General features: G+C 42.9%; 1 protein-coding gene across 2 annotated transcripts in view; it reads left to right on the top strand.

Annotated features, from left to right (window-relative positions):
• The window catches only part of FAM81A (family with sequence similarity 81 member A), a 100,396-nt gene extending 88,256 nt beyond the window's left edge, over positions 1–12,140 (top strand). For both annotated transcript variants that reach the window (XM_081102630.1, XM_081102629.1), the window contains 3 exons: positions 2,635–2,770; positions 4,273–4,468; positions 9,802–12,140. In XM_081102630.1, coding sequence (XP_080958756.1) covers positions 2,635–2,770; positions 4,273–4,468; positions 9,802–9,926 — 457 coding nt within the window. In that variant the 3' untranslated portion in view covers positions 9,927–12,140. The remainder of the gene's footprint in view (positions 1–2,634; positions 2,771–4,272; positions 4,469–9,801) is intronic.
• The last annotated feature ends 5,963 nt before the right edge of the window (positions 12,141–18,103 follow it).

Here is an 18,103-nt window from a genome sequence, read left to right as displayed (position 1 = left end):
TTAGTGGCTCCACAGGACTGTGCAGCCCATCCAGTAGCCCTACGTGGACAGGGAGCCCAGCCGGTGGTCCCCGCTCCTTCAGCGTGTGGACAGCAGTTCTGCCCAACTAGAGACCTAACGGACACACAGAACATTCTATCCAGCAGCTGCAGAATACATGTTCTTAAGTGCACACAACATTCTCTAGGATAGAGGCAGATATTAGGCCACAAAAGAAGTTTTAAATTAAATATTGAAATAAAAGCAAGTATCTATTTTTTACCATAATAGTGTAAAATTAGACATCAATAATAGGAGGAACATTGGAAGTTAAACTACCCATTCCTGAAAAATCAATGTATAAAGAAGATCAAAAGGGAAATTTTAAAATCTTGAAAAAAATAAAAATAGAAACACAACATACTAAAATGTATGGGGTGCAGCAAAAGCAATTCTGAGAGGAAAATTTACAGAGGTAAATGTCTGCATTGTGAGAAAGGAAAGATCTCGAATAAACAACCAAACTTTACACTTCAAGGAATTAGAATAACAAACTAATCTCAAAGATAGTAGAAGGAAAGGAATAATAAAGCTTAAACTAGAAATAAATGAAATACAGAACAGAAAAACAATGGGAAAAATAAGCAAAATTAATAGTTGGTTTGTTTGAAAGATAAACCAAGTAGATAAAACTTTAGCTAGGTGAACCAAGAAAAAAAGAGGACTCAAATAAATAAAATTATAAATGAAAGAGGAGGCATTACAGCTGATACCACAGAAATGCAAAGGATCATAAGAAACTACTATGAAATATAATATGCCAACAAACTGGATATCCTGGGGGGTGGGGAATCTATGAATTTCTGGAAGCATACAACCTACCAAGACAGAATTATGAAGAAATCGAAAACTTGAACAGACCAGTAATAAGGAAGAAAATTGAATCAGTAATCAAAAACCTCCTTACAAATAAAAGCCTAGAACCAAATGGCTTCATGGGTGAATTCTGCCAAATATTTAAAGAATGTTTAATGGCAATCATTTTCGAACTCATTCAAAAAATTGAAGAGGAGGGAACACTTCCAAACTCATTTTATGAGGCCAGCATTACCCTGATGCCAAAGCCACATATAAAATATCCCTGATAAACATAAATGCAAAAATTCTCAACAAAATACTAGCAAACCAAATTCAAGAGTACATAAAAAGGATCATATACTATGATTAAATAGGATGTATCCCTGGTATGCAAGGATGGTTCAATATACACTAATCAATCAACATGATATACCACATTATGTTGGATAAAAATCATGATCTTCTCAATAGATGCAGAAGAAGCATTTCAACATCTTTTCATAATAAAGACTCTTAACAGATGGGGTATAGAAGGAATGTACTTCAACATAATAAAGGCCATATATCCCAAGGCCACAGCTAACATCATACTCAATGATGAAAACCTGAAAGTGTTTCCTCTAAGATCAAAAACAAGACACGGGTGCCCACTCTCACCACTTCTGTTTATCATGGTACTGGAAGTCCTAGCCAGAGAAATTAGGCAAGAAAAAGAAACAAAAGGCATTCAAATCAGAGAAAAAGAAGTAAAGTTATTCCTGTTTACAGATGACATGATCTTATATATAGAAAAGTCTAAAGACTGCACCAGAAAACTGTTAGAATAAATAAATTCTGTAAAGCTGCTGTGTTCTGTGGTCAGTCTTCCTGGTCAGTTAGGTGGAGCTGCTGGCTTGGCTTCATGCCCAGATAAGGCCAAAGAGCTTTGTTTTTAATGACCAGGAAGTTGTACTTATCACTTCTACATGTGTCCAATTGTCCACCTTAGTCATATGACCATACCTAACTGCAAAGAAGGCTGGGAAATGTAGTCTCTGGCTAGGCAGCCATGTAACCAGTTTACATTTGAGGGTTTCTTAATAGGGAAGAAGCAGCAAACAGACTGCATATAATTAGGGGTTTTTATCACAGTGGGTGTTTATTTTGTTGTTATCATTTAGGTTCTTTTGTCACATATATTCTTTTGTATTTTCATTACATTTCATAATAAAAATAATAAAGTAATTAAGGAAAGCAGCAAGTATGAAGTGTTATTTTAAGGTATTTGGAAAGGGGGAGAACTAGAGGAATAGAAGCTTGGATTATGTTTTTTATTTCAGTTTTCTTTTTTATTTAAATTAGAAAATATCTGTGTTGGGGGCAAGAGAAATTTGGAGAATATTAAAGAAAAAGGGAGCCAGGCTTTAGTTCTGGGAGATAAAAGGGAGAAGGAGGAAGAGCCCAGAAAAATAGGGGAGCCAGAAGGGGTTCTAGGACATTGTCCTCTGAGTTGGGAGCCCTAGGGGACCCTCTGAACTGCAAAGATGAGCACCTGGTGTGGCGTTGTATGATTCTGCCCACACTGTCAGCTCGTCATGAGTAGGAAGTATTGCAGGTGCTTTTCTGTTATATCATCTTCCTCAACCCCCTCCCCAAAATAGTTCAAAATGCAAGTCTAAGAGAAGGTAAGCATGTAATTCTGAGTGGGCTCAGTTTAATGCTGACATATTTATGAGAAATTTGGTAATTGGAGACTGAGATTGTTTGATGTCATTTTTGAATTGTTTTACATCTAACTCGCTGACTCTTTTATTTTAGATTTAAGGGTACAATTGAGGAACTCAGTAACCAGATTTTATCTGCTCGAAAATGGTTGCAGCAGGAACAGGAACGGATAGAAAAAGAACTTTTACAGAAAATCGATCAGCTCTCCTTGGTTGTTAAGGAAAACAGTGTAGGTATTGATGTTTAGCAATAACATGGTCATTTGGTGAGGGTCTGCAATGTTGGAGTAATACCTAGTGATTTATCATCGCTTTATTTAGCACCATATTAAGCTGTTCCATTGCTTGCCTTAGAATCCACTTCCATGGTTCATACTGGTTCTTTGTCGTAAAGAGATGGAGCACTCTGATTTGTTTTGGTTAACAAAGGCTCAGTAGAAAATTTTAATAGCTTCAGCTAAGATGAATTTAAGTGAAGACCTTAATGAACCAAGTTGTCCATCTGCTTTTCTAAATCAAACAATTACAGACTTCAACCAGGCTTGTTTTAATTTCATGACCTGGCATAACCAGTCTTGACTTCTCCTTCCAGGCCCCTCTGTCACACTGTAACCACAGCATGAGATGTCACGGTGCAACGTGTAAAGAGAATCCACTGTTTTCTTTTCCAGCTTCCTTGTCCTTTTACCCCACTCTTCCAGAGGACTGAGGTGTGCAGAACTGCTCAAACACCGTATTGAGAAAGCCTTGCATAGATAGGATTCAAAACCAGTAAACTCTGAAACCGGTACTTGGCAGGCAGCTCTTTTGGTTTGGTCATTTAGCCTAAGCATCTCCCTCTCCCTTCTCTTTTCTTGCACTGCTTCCTCCTGTCGAACTTTGATGGAGCAGAAGTGATTGATGCAGTTTGCATTTCTAGCTCTGCTCTCTGAAAGCCCACCTGTTGAATTGCAGACTCTGCATCAGACAGCATTGTGAGAGCTTTGTCATGCCATAGCCCACCCACTTTTAGCTTGGAGTTTGTGGTTCTGGCCTCCAGAGCTTGCCTGCAGACACAGATTCCCATAAAAATGAAGCATGGTGGAAAGGGAAGAAGAAGGTAGGGAAGGGAAGGGAAGGAAAGAGAAGGGTAGGGAGGAATATATTTACCATATCTCTTATTTTTACATGAAGATTGGTCTAACAACTAACAGTAAACCCCAGGATAATGGGGTTTAATAAGATAGATGTTTATTTCTCTTTCACATAGAAGATGTCTGGGCTGATGTGGTAGCTTCTCAGTCCTCAGAGTCTCAGGATCCTCCTGGCATAATTGCCAATCGTAGAGAGCGACCCTTGTCCTTGTAGTTCAGGAAGGTTGCTGGAGCCCCCGTCATTGTCTGAATTCCAGGAAGAGGAGAAAGAAGGACATGCCGCAGCTGTCTTTTAACTTTTCCTGGAAACTTCCACATACACTTGAACTTGCATCTCATGGGCCACAACTTAATCGTATGGTTACCCGAAACTCAGGAGACAGTAGAAAATGTCATATTTATTCTGGATAACCTTATACCCAGCTGTAAATTGGGGATCTCTTAAAGAGGAAAGGATCATGGATATTAGGGTGAGCAATGAGCAACCTTTGCGATTCCGTTCCCTGCAGACTGTTGTTAAAAGACATTATAGCTGATGCAAATGCCATACAGACTTTGTTTTTGGAGTAATGAGGTGCAATTCTTATCATGGATCTCAGGGAGCCAGTGAAAGGGACATGGAGAAGAAGCTCAGCCAGATGTCAGCCAGACTCGACAAAATAGAAGAGAGTCAGAAGAAGCATATGGAAGGGCAGAGAACAAAACAAGAAGAAGAGAAGGTGCATGGGCGAATCAGCAAGCTGGAGTTGCAGATGACGGAGGACATGAAGGAAATGAAAGCAGAAGTTGATGCTGGTAGGTTGAAAAGAAAAGAGCTTCTATGGTTTATTTGCTATTTGATCTAGAAACCAATTAATTAGTATTCTCTACAACTGCCCATGAACTGGCTAATGGCAAGAACAGTGAAATGGGCTTAGGTGATTTTCTAAGTAGCTATGCTGTATTCAACTAAAACATTTTAATTCCAAGAGCCACCATAAGGGACAAGCAAACAAAATGAAGATTGTTTAGCTTGCAGTTGATATGTGCTTTCTTTAGTACTGTGTACAGATTCCTTTCTGTTCAGAGCCAAGGTGACTATGTCTCATAGAAAAGCACATGTCTGTGAGGGCTTTTGAAGGCTTTATTGTATACTGCTAGTAGGACCATCATAGTAGAGTGGTTTTCCTCTACTCGGAAGTCAACAGGGCCCATTAATTCACACTTGTTTAGGAGAAAATGTTAGAGCTGACATAAAAGGAGGAATTAGAATTACACTCTGAGTCAGGAATACAGAACTAGAACCAGTAAAATGGAAGTGACCTGAAGACAGATTATATTTATTTATTTTATTTTTAAAATCTTTACTGTTGAGAGCATGTTCCTCTTCTTTCCCCCTCTATTGCCTTCCTCCACTCAGTTCCCGCCCTGTCCCAGCCTTTCACCACCCTATTGTCTGTGTCCTTAGGTAATGCATACATTCATATAAGATCTTCGGTTAATCTTTTCCCATCCTTCCACTACCCTTCCCTCTGAGAATCATCAGTCTGTTCCATTTCCATGCCTCTGATTCCATTTTATTCACCAGTTTATTGTGTTCATTAGATTTCTTACTCGTTTATTTTGGTTTTTAGGTTCAATTGTTGATAGATATGTATTTATTGCCTTTTTATTATTTATCTTTTTTTATATTTTTCTTCTTCTTCCTCTTCTTAAAGAATACCCTTCAACATTTCATGTAATACTGGTTTGGTGGTGATGAACTCCTTTAGCTTTTTTTTTTTTTTTTTTTTTTTTTTGTCTGTGAAGCTCTTTATATGACATTTAATTCTAAATGATGTCTTTGCTGGGTAGAATAATCTTGGTTGTAGGTCCTTGCTATTTATCATGTTGAATATTTCTTGCCACTCCCTTCTGACCTGCATAGTTTCTGTTGAGAAATCAGCTGGCAGTCGTATGGGTACTCCCTTGTAGGTAACTAACTGCTTTTCTCTTGTTGCTTTTAAGATTTTTCTCTTTGTCTTTAGCCCTTGGCATTTTAATTATGATGTTTCTTGGTGTGGTCCTCTTTGGGTTCCTCTTCTTTGGGACTTCGTGCTTCCTGTACTTGTAAGTCTATTTCTTTCACCAGGTAGGGGAAGTTTTCTGTCATTATTTTTTCAAATAGGTTTTTAGTATCTTTCTCTCTCTCTTCTTCTGGCAACCCATAATGAGAATGTTGGTACACTTGAAGTTGTCCCAGAGGCTCCTTACACTACCTTCATATTTTTTTCTTCTTTTTGCTTCCTCATATTTCAAATACTTGATTTGATTCTCAGGATCTTCTGTTCTACTCTTGAATCCCTGTACATTATTCTTTATTTCATCAGTGTATGCTTAATTTCTGACTGATCCTTTTCCATTATTTTGGCATTCTCATTAAGATCCTTGAAGGTCTCACTAAGTCCCTTGGAGGCCTCAAGAAGATTCTTGAGTAACCTATAACTGTGGTTTTGAACTCTATATCCAGGAGCTTGCTTTCTTCCATTTCTTTCATTTGTGGAATGTTTCTTTGTCTCTGCATTTTGACTACTTCCCTGTGTTTGTTTCTATATATTGGGTAGAGCTTCTATGTATCCTTGAGTTGGTAGAGTGGACTTGTGTAGTAGGTGTCCTATAGGACCCACTGGCTTAGCCTCCCCAGTCACCTGAGCTGGGCACTTTAGGTGCACCCTTTTGTGGGCTGTGTGCACAGTTATGTTGTAGTTTAGACTTGATTGCTGTTGATATCATTGGGAGGAATTGATCTTCAGTCCAAATTGGCTGTGGGGACCAGCTGCAACTACAGGAGGAGAGCTGCTATGCAAGAGACACCCCTATGGAGCAGGGCTTGCTTCAGTGGGGCTTTGGTGTTCACTGAGTCTGCCCTTTGAGTGTGTCACTCATGGATGTGTAGAGTTATAATCTAGTATGGTCTGACACTAACCAATGGGTGTACTGGCTCTTGGGTCTCCAGGAAGGTACAAAGTCAGCCACAGCCTGGGGCCACCCAGCAGGAGCTACAGAGAGATCTGCAGATTCCTTCTATTTGTATCGGGTTTAGACGTGTCCAAGCAAGGCTCATCTATGAAGCAAGGCAGGCTGGTGCTAGTGCTGGGTCTTGGGCCTCGTATTGATAGGTTTGGGGCTCCCTGACCCAGCTGTAGCTTGTTTGAGAGATTTTAGCAAAGTCTGAAGTCTGAGCAAGGACAGGCCTTTCATAGCAAAAGGCACTGCCCACAGGTTGAGTGAGGCTGCAAATTGGATGGAGCAGGGTCTCAGGGAATCATCTGGGCAGAGCAAACAGAAATGGCTGCCAGTCAGCCCTGCCACTAGGGAGGTCCCAGTATAGGAACAATGACCTTTGCAAGCACCTCCGTCTGGGAGAAAGTCTCCCTGAGTTCCAGCTCCGATGCCAGACAATCCAGTTTCTTCTTGTAGGAGTCTGTGTCCCCCAGAGCCTCACCCTGGAGCTCAGAGAAAGTGGATTTTCTAAGTTCCTTCATGTGGCCAGCCCTTTAGGAGGAACAGCTGGGTCTCCAGCAGCCTCCATGCCACTGAACCCCAATCCCCACTGGTTTTTACAGCCCATAGTTGTGGTGGCTTCATTTCCAAACTCTCTGAGACTGGGCTGGGGGTCCGGTGTGGGGCTGGGACCCCTTACTCCTCACGGGTGGCCTCTGCAGAGACGATCTCCCTCCCAATTATAAAAGCAGCACATGTGGGTACTGGTCCAGCCAGTTCTGTGCCTCTGCCCCTCCTGCCAGTCTCAATGTGCTTTCTTCTTTACTTCTCTAGTTGTGGGACTTCCATTCAGCCAGCTTTTAGGTGGTTCTGGGTGATGGTTTTTCCGTATTTTAGTTGTGATTTCGATGTGGTTGTGGGAGGTGGTGAATATAGCACCCTATGCTGCCATCTTGGTTCTCCCTGAAGACAGATTTTAACTCAACCTGAGACAGAAGTACAGCAGGTCCTGGAATAAGGTCATTTTGTTCAATGTCATTTTGTTAAAACATTCATGAGATACCCTAGGAACTTAACTCCCGTTTATGTCAATTAGCCTATGAAAAAGTCAGTTTCATTATTGTCATTCTGCTTAAAGTAACAGAACCTATTGTTAAGTGAGGACCAACTATACCCTCAGTTAACAGGTCCTAAAATGACACGGGTGGCTTGGTGAGCTTTAAGGCTCTTTGTCATTGAAGGTATTCAAATGGAAGCTGCTGATCTGGTCAGAAAAGAGAAAACAGCCTTGTAATGTGAGAAGGCGGACTAAGTTTTCTCCTAGCTCCTTCCAATTCCATGATTCTATAATTTCCTTCTATGGAATTGTTGTATTTTGGCCATAAGGAAATAAAAGTACTTAGATACCCCAAGAAAAAGTTTGTTGTTACCACCAATGTATATTGTTTTATTTAAGTAGAAGCCACAACTAAATTTATGAGCAGAGGAACTTGTAAATATAAAAATGAAGTTTCTCTCTTGGTCTTTTGGGCTATTAGAATATGGTATTTGAATATTTCATCTGTGTTTAACTTTGCATCATTTCCTGAGTAAATTTATTATGATTTAATCAACACACCTTGAGGTTTTTAATATTTAGTACCTAGTAAGAAATGCATATGAACCTTTTTAAGATTAAAAATATTTAAATTTTTTCTTACAAAATCAATACATTTCTTAATGAAAACTCATAAAGCACAAAACATTTTTAAAAATCCTTGTACCTTCTTTTGCACAGAGGTCATTTTATGAATGTTTTTCTATACATATAGGATATACATAAATGTACTGTTTCATATGAAAGCTCATGCTATACATGCTGATTTATAACCTACTCTTTTAATTTGTAATGTAGTCTTTCCATTCAATAGGGACAGAATTTTTAATAATATTTTTACCTTTCATGAATTGCTGTATAAAGAAAATTTTCTGAGAAAATTCTAAATTTAGTAATGAAGACAAGACCTTTAAAACATTCATTTTAAAAATCAATAGGAATACAGAATAATATGAAATGCTCTTTCAATGGGGAAATTTTTCATTTTCTATCTTTTTGTTTTGAAATAATTTCAAATTTAGAAAACCTGTAAGAACAGTTAAAAAACCTCTATATACCTTTCATCTGGATTAACCAATTGTTAATATTTTGGAAATTTGCTTAATATCTTTCTGGGGGTATGTGTGTGAACATAACTTTTTTCTAAATTATTTGGGAGTACATTGCAGAAGTTATGACGTATTGTTATTCCTTTATTATATTAAGCTATATACCATAAGAACAAAGACATTCTCTTAAATAACTATAGTACAACATAATATGGATGAAATATGTTTTAATATTCAATTTTCAACTTTAACCATTGTTGGCTTTATAGCAAATCTTCCCTGGTCTTGGTTCTAATTCAGAATCACACATCACATTTAGTTATCGTGCTTCTTTACTCTCATTTGATATGGATCAGTTCCTCGGTGATACTGACATTAAAGGGCACAGGCCAATATTTTGTGGAATGTCCCACAGTTTGGGTCTGTTTTCTTCCTCTCAATTATATTCAGGTTGTAGGTTTTGGACAGAAATGTCACAGAAGGGATGTGTCCTTCCCAGGGTACCTTACCAGGGGTACATGATGTTGGTTTCTCCCAGTATCAGTGAAGTTAGCTTTGATCACTTGGTTAAAGTCTAGCTGCCAGATATCTCCATTGTAATAATTCCTTTCCCCTTGATAATTAAAAAGTAATCTGTCCTGGCTGGTGTGGCACAGTAGTTGAGTGTCATCCTATGAACCAGGAGGATACGGTTTGATTCCAGTCAGGTCACATGATCTGGTTGCGGGCTCGATCCCTGGTGTGGGGTGTGCAAGAGGCAGCCAATCAGTGATTCTCTCTCATCATTGATGTTTCTATCTCTCTCGCTCTAAAATCAATAAAAATGTATTTTTAAAAAGTAATCTGTAGGGAGATACTGTGAAACTATGTAACTATCCTGTTTCCCATCAAAGTTTTACTCTAGTAGTTTTAGCATCTACTGATAATTTTTGCCCAAATCAACTATGACTATACTAGTATGCTGTAGAATTTGATACAGCATTGTTTCTTAATATTAACTCTTGTGAATTTACCTCCTAAAGGGTTTACAGCCATCTATGAAAGCATAGGATCCCTCAGGCAAGTTCTTGAAGCCAAGATGAAACTGGACAAGGACCAGCTACAGAAGCAAATCCAACAGATGCAGAAGCCGGAAGCTCCCATGTGAAGGGAGTTGGGACAAGGACCTCAAAGGTGGTTTTGCCAGTGGGTCTGGGAGCTCAAGACCTCTGTCAGGGTGTGGTGGCATTTGGGATTGTTCTATTTATGGTGTGCATGTGCCAAGAAATGTGTTTTCATGGGTCTAAATGTTTACCTTGAGTCTTGAAAACACTCTATCTTTAAAAACCTATACTAATAATAGAGGGATATGCAAATTGTCCAGGACTCCATCACAGTAATGACCGAACAACAGCAGGGCTAGTGAGGGACGGACTGAACAGCAGGCTGTGTGGGGCGACCAGGCTGGCAGGGGGGTTAGTGAGGGACGACCAAACGACTGAGCAGCAGGCTGCGTGGGGCGACCAGGCCGGCAGGGAGGGAAGTTGGGGGCAACCAGGCTGGCATGGGGGGGAAGTTAGGGGCGACCAGGCCAGCAGAGGGGGGAAGTTAGGGGGAACCAGGCCAGCAGGGGGGCAGTAAGGGGAGACCAGGCTGGCAGGAGAGGCAGTTAGGGGCAGTTAGGCTGGCAGGGGGCGACAGTTGGAGGTGACCAGGCTGGTGGAGGGGCAGTTAAGGGTGATCAGGCTGGCACGGGGGCGGGGGGGCAGTTAGGGTCATCAGGCAGGCAGGCAGGTGAGCAGTTAGGAGCTAGCTGTCCCAGATTTTGAGAGGGATGTCCGACTGCCAGTGGGGATCGGGCCTACACCGGCAGTCGGACATCCCCCGAGGGGTCCCGGATTGGAGAGAGTGCAGGCTGGGCTGAGGCCCCCCCCCCCCCCCCCGCTGCACAAATTTCATGCACTACGCCTCTAATATTAAATATAATTTTTACCACTTTATTTCACTTCTCTAAATTCAATGGGATATCCTTCCCTCCCTCCCTGATTTGGAAAGGCTTTATCCCTTCATTTTATGAGTGAAAAGACTTAATTTTCCTTCAATGCTTGATGCTCTGGCCAAGACCTTGCTATTTTAAAAATGTCATGGTGGTTTTTTAAAATTAAAAAACGAATGAATTGTCACAGAAATGTATTGCTCCTCACCCTAAATGAAGAGAATGTCCTGATAGGTTAGAATTTAACCTTGGAGTCCATATTTGGATTTTATTATTGTTGTCTATGCATTTCTTTTTAAAAAATATATCTTTATTGTTCAAAGTATTACAGGTATCCCCTTCCCCATCCCCCATTGTTGATCCCCTCCACCCCACACCCATCCCCCCTCAAGCCTTCACCACACTTCTTGTAAATCTCCTATCTTTTGTAGGGGGAAGGGACTTAACATTTGGGGAAAAAACACCACTTACATAATGAGAACAGTTTAAAAATTGATAACTGCCATATAGATTGCAAATTAAAATGGAAACTTGAGACAATTATGTAGATAATGCAAGACACAATATCTGCATTGACCACAAGTTATACCAGGTTTTAATATTGAAAGATGTTTTTCAATTATCCACAGTCTGTATAGTGATAGCCATATATTTAATAATGAAATGGTGGTTAATAGTCTGTTTCTTGCACAATTAATTGTTCATTAATTATAATAGGATGTGAGCATTTTTCAGGCTTTATGATCTCCTCTCTAAATGTTTCCAAAATTGGCACAAAGTGCTTCTGTTTATAAACACTTACTGTATTCTGTGCCTTGGTTTTATCATGTCAATGCACTGTACCCCACAAAAGTTTTGCAGACAAAGTAGAAGGCATGATAATATATCAGAATTATGATGTAAAAATGGGATCCTATGTATTTTTTAAATTCTAAAATTTTATCACTGTCATGACATTAACCAATCAATATTATTAATGAAATAGAAATTCATACTTTTGTATGAACAGAGAATCAAATTGATATTGCATTTATAACACTGTCAGGAAACTTTAAGTTTGAGCAACTTTATAGACGATGGGTATTTCTTTTCAGTTGCCATATTGGCTCAGTGGTTGAATATTGGCTCAGTGCTGTCTGTTCACCTGTGGATGTGAAAATTGGTCATAAGACACACACCGTCCTAAACTGTGAGGGTGCCCAGGAGAAAGGAAACAGGAATACTTTAAAAAAAAATTTAAATCTTTTTTCTTTTGCTGAGGACTCAGGAAAATCAAAGTGTTTTCTATTTTTAGGATAAATCATAAATGAAACATCTGTCTATTACTGTTTATTCATATAAAATATGCTGCTAAAGTATATAATATTCTCCCCTCAATGGCTTGACAAAAAAAAACCTTTTAATTCGGACCAGAGAAGTCATATAAAAAATATGTCATCCAACACATATTTCCTTATTTTGTCACGAATTTCTGCCTCTCGGTACAGACAGACCATTTCCATGTAACAATGAAAATGTTTAATGCTCTTTTGCAATCAGAAAGTGAGTTCTTTCTGTGGCAGAGTAACCCTGTTTAGTTCAGTTCTCCGAGTTTTAAGCACAAGCCTCAGCACAGAGAGTCACGGCCCCTCCTCATCTGTCTCCTCTGGGGTCTCTGAAAAGGAAGATCAGCCCAGTGACCCTGGGGAGAGGGGCACGGGACTCCAGCTGGAGGCAGGGAGAAGGGTGCGGTGAGCGGGTGATGCTTGGCTGTCCGCTGAGTTGCTCAGGTGCTTCTGATGCTGCGTTAAGTGTCCTGAGCTCGGGCAGTGGTTCTTGTCGGTGGCTGTATGTTGTGATCACCTGGGGAGTCCGCAAAGCTACTGGTGCCTGGGCTGCCCCGACCCATGACGTCAGAGCCTCTGGGAGGTGGGCGCGGGCATCAGTCTGTATCAAAGGCCCCCAGTGACTCATGCGCTGGGGAGGTTGTGAGCCTACTCTTATCACCAAAGTTTAAAAGAGAATCAGCTTCTGTGTTCTTTCCTTTACCAGAAATTTGCAATAAAAAAAATCCAAATAAATGTGGTGTATGATTTTTAAACGTCTTTCAGTGGGAGGTAAACATTCAATACAGTCAAAATGCCATAGAAGTGCTCCTTCTAGCCCAGCTGGTGTGGCTCAGTGATTGAGCATTGACCCAGAAACCAAGAGGTCGCGGGTTCTATTGCTGGTCAGGGCACATTCCCGGGTTGTGGGCTCGATCCCCAGTAAGAGGCGTGCAGGAGGCAGCCGATCTATGATGTTCCTCTCTCATCGATGTTTCTATCTCTCTCTCTCTCCCGTCCTCTCTCTCTAAAAATCAATAAAAACATGTTTTTCTTTTTAAAAAAGGAAGTGCTCCTCCTACCTTCCTGTGAAAACCATGTGGTGGTGGACATAAAGCACTGTGAGTCCTGGCAGACCTGTTGGGAGCTGGAAGTCACAGGAGTGCTCCACCTGTGGGTCTTGCAGGCGCCGCGCCTCTGGAATGATGGCAGCCGGCGGGTCCCTGTGTGAGCTGTGTGCTCATGCTCCACCTTGGTGTGTGTTAACTCACTTTTGTAATAACAATGAGTTGGGTACTATTCATTCCCCATTTTGCAGATGAGAAAACTGGGTCACCTACAGGTTAAGCAACTTGCCCTGAATCGTCCAGCTAGTAAGTGGGAGCCAGGATTCAACCAGGCAGCCTGCTTCCTGAGCCTGAGCTCTTAAGGGCATACTCTACCTCTAAGATGCATCCTTGCTTACCACATAACTGACTGCTGGGCCACTGAGCCCCTCTCTGTATGACCTTACCGTTCCAACATCTGAGTCCCTTTGCTTTTTTTTTTCTTTAAACCTGTATTGTTGAGAGTATTACAGATGCCCCCTTTCCTCCCCCCATTGTCCTCCTCTACCCAGTTCCTGCCCTGCCCCAGGCCTTCACCACCCTATTATCTGTGTCCATAGGTAATACATATCTCTCTATATAAAAGCCTAGCAACCAGAATGGTGGAACGGCCAGAACGACCGGTGGCTATGATGAGCTCTGCAGCAGCCAACCAGCCTGATCTGGCCCCGATCAGGTCCCCTTCTTTCCCCCCTCCCGTTGGTCCGGCCCCCATCAGGGCAGGCTGGCTGGACCACACCCGTACACAAATTTGTGCACGGGGCCTCTAGTATGCATATAAGTTCTTTGGTTAATCTCTTCCCACTCACCTCCCATCCCCACCCCATTCCCTCTGAGATTCATTAGTCTGTTCCATGTGTCTATGCCTCTGGTTCTATTTTATTCATCAGTGTAATTTGATCACTAGACTCCTTGTTCATTTATTTTGATTTTTAGATTCAGTTGATAGACATGCACTTATCTGGTTATGATAGGCAGTCTTAATAGTGTTTCCCAACCCTTCCCATCTCCTGGTATTCACTTCACTGTGCACTCCCCTCCCTGGAGTGTGGGCCGGGTTTAATAATGGGCTTCTTATTAACAGAATGACAGGAGTAATGGCTTGTTACTTCTGAGATTATGTATAAAAGGACTGGCTTCCTTTTAGGTCTTGATCTCTCTCTCTCTCTCTCTCTCTCTCTCTCTCTCTCTCTCTCTCTCTTTCTCTCTCTCTCTCTCATGCTGGGGAGGCAAGCTGTCATGGAAGCAGTGTTATGGAGGGACCATGTGGTGTGGCAAGGAATTGAGACCCTCAGTCCAGTAGCCTGAAACGAACTGACACACACAGTCATATACCCATGTTCATTACAACAGCCAAAGGTGGAAGCCTCTCAGTGTCCATTGGCGGAAGCACGGATAAGAAGTGTGGCATATGACTATAGTGGAATACTCTTCAGCCATAAAAACGAAGGAAGCTCTGACACATGCTATAGCATGAACATTATGCTAAGTGAAATAAGCTGATCACCAAAGGACAAATACTGTATAATTCCACTTGCATGAGATAATGAGAATAATCAAATCCACAGAGAGAGAGAGGAGCGTGGTGGCTGCCTGGGGCTGGGGGTAGGGGGGACGGGGTAAGGGGAGGACAGGGGGTAGGGGGAGGACAGGAGTTAGTGTTTAATGGGTATGGTTGCAGCTGGGAAGATGAAAGCTTTCTGGTGATGGGTGCACAACAAGGGGGATGCACATAATGCCACTGAACTGTACACTTAGAAATGGTTACGATGGTAAATTTTATGTATATCTTACCACACACACACGAAAAAGGAGCAAAAAAAGTGGATTCCCTGACTGCGAAGTCAAATTTTTGTAGGAGACTGCAGTCTGGTGCTTCACTGTAACCTCACGAGAGAGTCAGAGACACCAGCTCAGCCATGCCCACACCCGATCCACAGAAACTGAGATCATGGATATGTGTGGTTTCAAATCACTGCATTTTGCGTTGGTTTGTTATGTGCAGCAGTAGATAACTAATACACTGAATCTTGACAGAATTCTTTTGTGGAAATGCTTATTTTTTGTTGTGCTACAAATTACATGTTCATACATCTATATATATAAAAGCCTAAGCAACTGTTATGAATGAACGACTGGAACAACCAGTCGACCCGCCGCTATGATGCGCACTGACCACCAGGGGGCAGACACACAATGCAGGAGCTGCCCCCTGGTGGTCAGTGCACTCCCACAGCCAATCTCCCATGACCCCTCCCCCCAGGGACTCCCGCTCCCCCAGGGTCAGTCAACCTCCCGTGGCCTCTCCTGCCCCCCTCCCCCGATGGCCAACCTCCTGCAGCCCCTCCCCCCAGCTGGCCAGCCCCCCGAATAGGCCTCAATCACCAGCCAAGCTGAGGGATCCCACCCATGCACTAATTTGTGCACCGGGCCTCTAGTCTCTATATATAAAAGCCTAAGTGACTATTATGACCAGACGACTGGATGACTGGCTGGTAGCTATGATGCACACTGACTACCAGGGGGCAGATGCTCAATGCAGGAGCTGCCCCCTGATGGTCATTGTACTCCCACAGCCAACCTTCTGTAGCCAGCCAACCTCCCATGGTCCCTCCCCCCTGACCAGCTGGCCCTGATCGGCCCCAGTCGGGACTGGGCGAGACAGCCCTGATCAGCCCCGATTGCCGGCCAGGCTGAGAGACCCCACCCATGCATGAATTCGTGCACCGGGCCTCTAGTCTCTATATATAAAAGGCTAATATGCTAAGTGTGTGTCCGACTGGTAGCTATGATGTGCACTGACCACCAGGGGACAGACACTCAATGCAGGAGCTGCCGAGCTGTAGTGACTTGGCAGTGGTGATTCTTGGGTGACACACCCCAAAACCAGAGAGGAGGGAGCCTGATTCCTTGCGGGGCCGCATGATTCCACCTTTGGCCATGGGTTATATTATTGCTGGGGCACCATTGGCCCCGAATCTGGTTTACTGCACACTTGTGTTTGCGTTCCACACCCTGTATGACAGCAACATTGCAGAGTGCCCTCACACTCTGGGACCCCTCAGGGGATGTTGGAGAGCCAATTTCGGCCGACCCCCCACAGGCCAGGCCGAGAGACCCCACCTGCTGGAGGGACCCTGCTCACTCTGCAGATGTCCTTTGAGCCACGGCACCACCCCAGGTGCGGCTGGCAGGGGAGGGACCGTGGGAGGTTGGTTCCAAGATGTGTCCAGCCTGTTTCGCCCAGTCCCGCCCCACTGGCCACCTTCTAATTAATTTCCTTTCAATGTGCATGAGTCTGTGCACTGGGTCACTAGTATACACCATATATAATCTCATTTAATATACATATTTTCTGAGCAGAAAATGATCTTAAAATGTGTACTGAGGGGGTGCTGGGTGGTGTGGAGAGGTGGGGGTGCAGGTGAAGGCAAGGTGAGAAGGCAGCAGTGGGGTGAAGAGCTTGAGTAGGGGCAACTGAAAATCTTGGCTCGGCAAGATCAGATGGGTGTGTGCAGATTTCTCTCTCAAGGTTTTCATGAGAGGAGGAGGAAGAATTCTATCTCAAGGGAACTGGGGCTCCTGAGAGTCATGAACGGTGGTGACGGGGAGGCAGAGAGAAGTCTGGAAGTCAGATTTCACCTACCTGGCACCTGCCATGACTGCCCGGGCACAGCGCCTGGTAGACATGCCATGACTGTCCTGGTGCAGCGCCAGCACAGGGAAGGCTGAGGAAATGTTATGCCTGGATCACTAAAGCCAAGTCAAACAAACCCCTAAAGGACCCACTCCCGAGGGATTAAAAAGGAAATAAGATCTGGGGTCCAAGGACAAGATAATGACACCAGCATCCAGAGGGGACAGTTACTGTAACACAGGGTCTCGCTACCTTGGCACTGCTGACATTGGGGTCAGGTCATTCTCTGTGGGGGCCATCCTGGACACTGTGGGTACTGAGTAGCATCGCTGACTCCACCCACTCAATGCCAGGACCATCCCTGAGCCATGGCAACCATAGATGTCTTCAGACATTGCCCAGTTTCCTCTGGAGAGGCAACTGCTGCAATGTAAGTTCTTGTTGAAGCCATATCATGTGTGGCACATAGTAGTTCCTCATTAAATTTTTGTTGCATGAATAAATAATGACCAACACATTGATAATTTTATATATATATGTATTAAATGGCATATATATACTTTATCACATTTTATCTTTGTAATTACCCTGCTTAGTATGTACTATTATTTTCATTTTGTGATGGAGTGGATTATGAATGGTCATGTTGCTAAGTAATGGAGGAGCAGGGATTGAATCCATATCTGTCTCCAAAGCCCAGGCTGCCGCTTTGCTTCAAGCAGCCAACGCTCAAGGCAGTGATGTGTCCAATATCCCACAGCTGTTCGGAATCAGGACACCGTCGGGATCAATGGCTCTCAGGGTCCCCAGCCAGCAGCAGCCTCACCTGGGAAGTTGTTAGAAATGTGGATTCTCAGGTCCCAGCCCAGACTCACTGAACCAGAAACTGAGCTCAGCATTCCGCTTTAGCACACCCTGCACATGATTCTAATGCAAGTTAAATCCGAGGACCGCTGACCTGGAGCTGCACTGTCATACCATGGCCAGTACTCACAGGTGGCCACTTAAATTTAAATATACATTAACCTGAATTAAATAAATTTAAAAATTCAGTTCCTCGGGCACGTTTCAAGTGCCCAATAGCCCCATGTGTTTGGTGGCTACATATGGCCAAACGTAGAGCTTTTCTGTGATCGCAGCAAGTCCTGTCGGACAGCGCTGGCCAGGAGCAGCAGTGTCCTCACCCTTGCAGCTCTGTCCCCAGCTCTGTGCTTCATCTGTCGGCCTAGGCGGAGCCTTGGGCCTGTAACTTTCCTCAGCCTCATCTCTACAACGTTATGCCAGTTGTTCCTATTTGAGATG

Source organism: Myotis nattereri (genome assembly GCF_964212035.1).
Source record: "Myotis nattereri genome assembly, chromosome: 1".
Classification (NCBI taxonomy): domain Eukaryota; kingdom Metazoa; phylum Chordata; class Mammalia; order Chiroptera; family Vespertilionidae; genus Myotis; species Myotis nattereri.
The sequence above is the reverse complement of the archived record's forward strand: the minus strand, read 5'-3'. Positions and strand labels throughout refer to the sequence as shown.